Below are 3,071 nucleotides of genomic sequence, written 5' to 3' on the forward strand. Positions count from 1 at the left end.
GCGTTCGCGGGACGGTTCGAAAAGCGGATTGTCGGTTTGACAGGTGATGCGGAGCGGTACGCGTTCCTTATAAAGTGTTTCGATCGGTGCGATATTGCGCGGAAACGCTGGTATGCCCTTCGAAAGGGCATGGAGTAAGTTGGAGGAAAGGTTCTACAAGAAACGGGTAGCTTTCCTCAGCCACTTTAACTATCTCAGAGACCTTCCAAAAATGACTGTAGCGTCTTCCAACGGGCTTATGCGGATAATAGATGTGGTCGAAACATCAACCTCCGCAGCGAAGCAAATTGCAGGCGCAAGCGGACAACGGCCTAGCGTGGTGGAGGATGGAATGCTAGTGAGCCTGGTTATGTCCAAGCTAGACGATGAAACCATAACCAGAATATCCCGTAGGCTGGACGTCCACACCATTCCGACGTGGAAGGAACTGCGCGACGAGCTCGATAGGTTGTCGAGTTCGCTATACTATGAGCCGCGGAAAAGCGCCGCGTCCCGTCCTGACCGCGCTTCTACTAGTAGCAAGCGCCCAATACGTGCGGCATTCGTAGCCACGGTGGATACAGTAAGTACCAGTCAGACGCCAACCCCGCAAACCCAGCGAACTAGATACAGCTCGGTGGATCACCAGCCAGGCACGCGACGCTGCTATGCGTGCGACAAGCCGGGCCACACGGGCCCGCTGTGTCCAGAGCTGCAGGTTCGGTCGGAATGTGAACGCATCAACTACATGATGAGCAAAGGCAAGTGCGTGAATTGCCTTTCCAGCCAGCACCCCGCTTCGCAGTGCCCCAGCAACAAAAGATGCCAAGTGTGTAGACAAAAGCATCATACTCTTTTGCACGTGAAATCTTCCGAAGCTGCGAAGTGACAACCACATTCCGTTTCGCCACCACGTGGTGTCCGGCGTCCCTGCTCCGTGCTTCCGTCGCCGCGTTCCCGCTCCGTGCCGCCATCCACAAGCATTAGTGCCGTGCTTTCAGCGATGGCCGATCCACGTGGTGTCCGACGTTCCTGCTCCGTGCTACCGTCCCCGCGTTCCCGCTCCGATCCACGTGGTGTCCGGCGTTCCTGCTCCGTGCTGCCGTCCCCGCGTTCCCGCTCCGTGCCGCCATCCACAAGCATTAGTGCCGTGCTTTCAGCGATGGCCGATCCACTTGGTATCCGGCGTTCCTGCTCCGTGCTTCCGTCGCCGCGTTCCCGCTCCGTGCCGCCATCCACAAGCACTAGTGCCGTGCTTTCAGCGATGGCCGATCCACGTGGTGTCCGGCGTTCCTGCTCCGTGCCTTCGTCGCCGCGTTCCCGCTCCGTGCCGTCATCCACAAGCATTAGTGCCGTGCTTTCAGCGATGGCCGATCCACTTGGTGTCCGGCGTTCCTGCTCCGTGCTTCCGTCGCCGCGTTCCCGCTCCGTGCCGCCATCCACAAGCACTAGTGCCGTGCTTTCAGCGATGGCCGATCCACGTGGTGTCCGGCGTTCCTGCTCCGTGCTGCCGTCCCCGCGTTCCCGCTCCGTGCCGCCATCCACAAGCATTCGTGCCGTGCTTTCAGCGATGGCCGATCCACGTGGTGTCCGGCGTTCCTGCTCCGTGCTTCCGTCGCCGCGTTCCCGCTCCGTGCCGCCATCCAAAAGCACTAGTGCCGTGCTTTCAGCGATGACCGATCCACGCGCTCGGTCCGTTTCGCCGCCGCGTGGTGTCCTGCGTTCCTGCTCCGTGCTGCCGTCCCCGCGTTCCCGCTCCGTGCTGCCATCCCCAAGTACTAGTGCCGTGCTTTCAGCGATGGCCGATCCACGCGCTCGGTCCGTTTCGTCGCCGCGTGGTGTCTTGCATTCCCGCTCTGCTCAGCCATTGCTAAGTGTGCGCGCATCTTCCCCTGCAATGGATGATGGTGGTATCGTATCCTCCTGTTCCAATCTAAGCCATCCCCTAGCAGTGAGGATGGCTCCAGCTGCCCAGCGTTCCGCTACGTGTGGTTCAATGCATCTGTCTGGTGTATCATCTCGTGACGTCTCTAACCTTGCCAACCACGTTTTGCTAGCAACTGCTGCGGTGCTTATTCAAGACGGCCTGGGGGAGTGGCAACGAATCCGTTGCCTGCTAGATTCTGGGTGCCAAATCCAAGCCATCACGGCGTCCGCTGTGAAACGGTTGAGGTTACCGTTACTGTCTGAGAAAATTACGCTAATGGGGATAAGTGGTAAACTCCCTGTATCGAATAAAATTCGTACAAAAGTCATAGCAATTAATGGATCCTACCGTTTCAGCTCCAATTTCTACGTCATACCGGAACTCAGTGCGCAACCCTATCGCACAATCAAGCAGGACGAACTGAGCCTCCCACCTGGCAAGCGACTCGCCGATGAAAACTTCAGTCATACAGGGCCAGTTGATGCGATATTAGGGGCCGGAATATGCTATGACTCGCTCGGTGCAGGACTTCATCGCTTACCTAATGGACTCACTTTACAAAACACCAAATTCGGTTGGATAGTTGGAGGGTTGCTATGCAATATGACCTCCACTAATCTCCACTCGCGGAGTTGTCATAAGGCGACCTATATTGACGACCTGGAAGTGAGCCTTGAGCGATTTTGGAAGGTGGAAGAACTGCCACCTGACGTCCCAGACCGGTTAGCTTTACAAGACCATGAGCTCGAGGAACATTTCAGAGCTCACACGAAGATTGCTGAGGATGGTCGATACGTCGTCCGGATTCCCCTACGGGGGGAGTTGACGCAACTGGGAGACTCCATCGAACAGGCTCAACGACGATTATTATCACTCGAGCGGAAGCTGTCTCGGCATGAAGACACTTATGAGGAGTACCGAAAGTTCATGCGCGAATATCTTGAGCTAAGACACATGACTCCTGTACCGGCAGACGAACTACATAAGGTTCGATACGTAATCCCACATTCGTGTGTGATAAAACCAGATTCTACAACCACGAAGCTGCGAGTAGTCTTCGACGCGAGTGCGAAGTCCACCACTGGAATTTCGCTTAACGACCTACAAGCCATCGGGCCAGTGATACAACCGGATCTCCTTCACTTATGGTTGCATTTTCGGACGC

The 3,071-nt window shown here is 56.4% G+C and overlaps 1 protein-coding gene across 1 annotated transcript; it reads right to left on the reverse strand.

Moving 5' to 3' along the window:
* Window positions 1–825: 825 nt before the first annotated feature.
* Window positions 826–1,847, reverse strand: LOC133391287 (uncharacterized). The gene is made up of 2 exons (XM_061644224.1): window positions 1,835–1,847; window positions 826–1,757 (listed from the first exon to the last, which is right to left on the reverse strand). The coding sequence occupies exons 1-2, from the start codon at window positions 1,845–1,847 to the stop codon at window positions 826–828; spliced, it is 945 nt and encodes a 314-aa protein (XP_061500208.1).
* Window positions 1,848–3,071: the final 1,224 nt, after the last annotated feature.

The sequence above is a fragment of the Anopheles gambiae genome, chromosome X, assembly GCF_943734735.2.
Source record: "Anopheles gambiae chromosome X, idAnoGambNW_F1_1, whole genome shotgun sequence".
Lineage (NCBI taxonomy): Eukaryota > Metazoa > Arthropoda > Insecta > Diptera > Culicidae > Anopheles > Anopheles gambiae.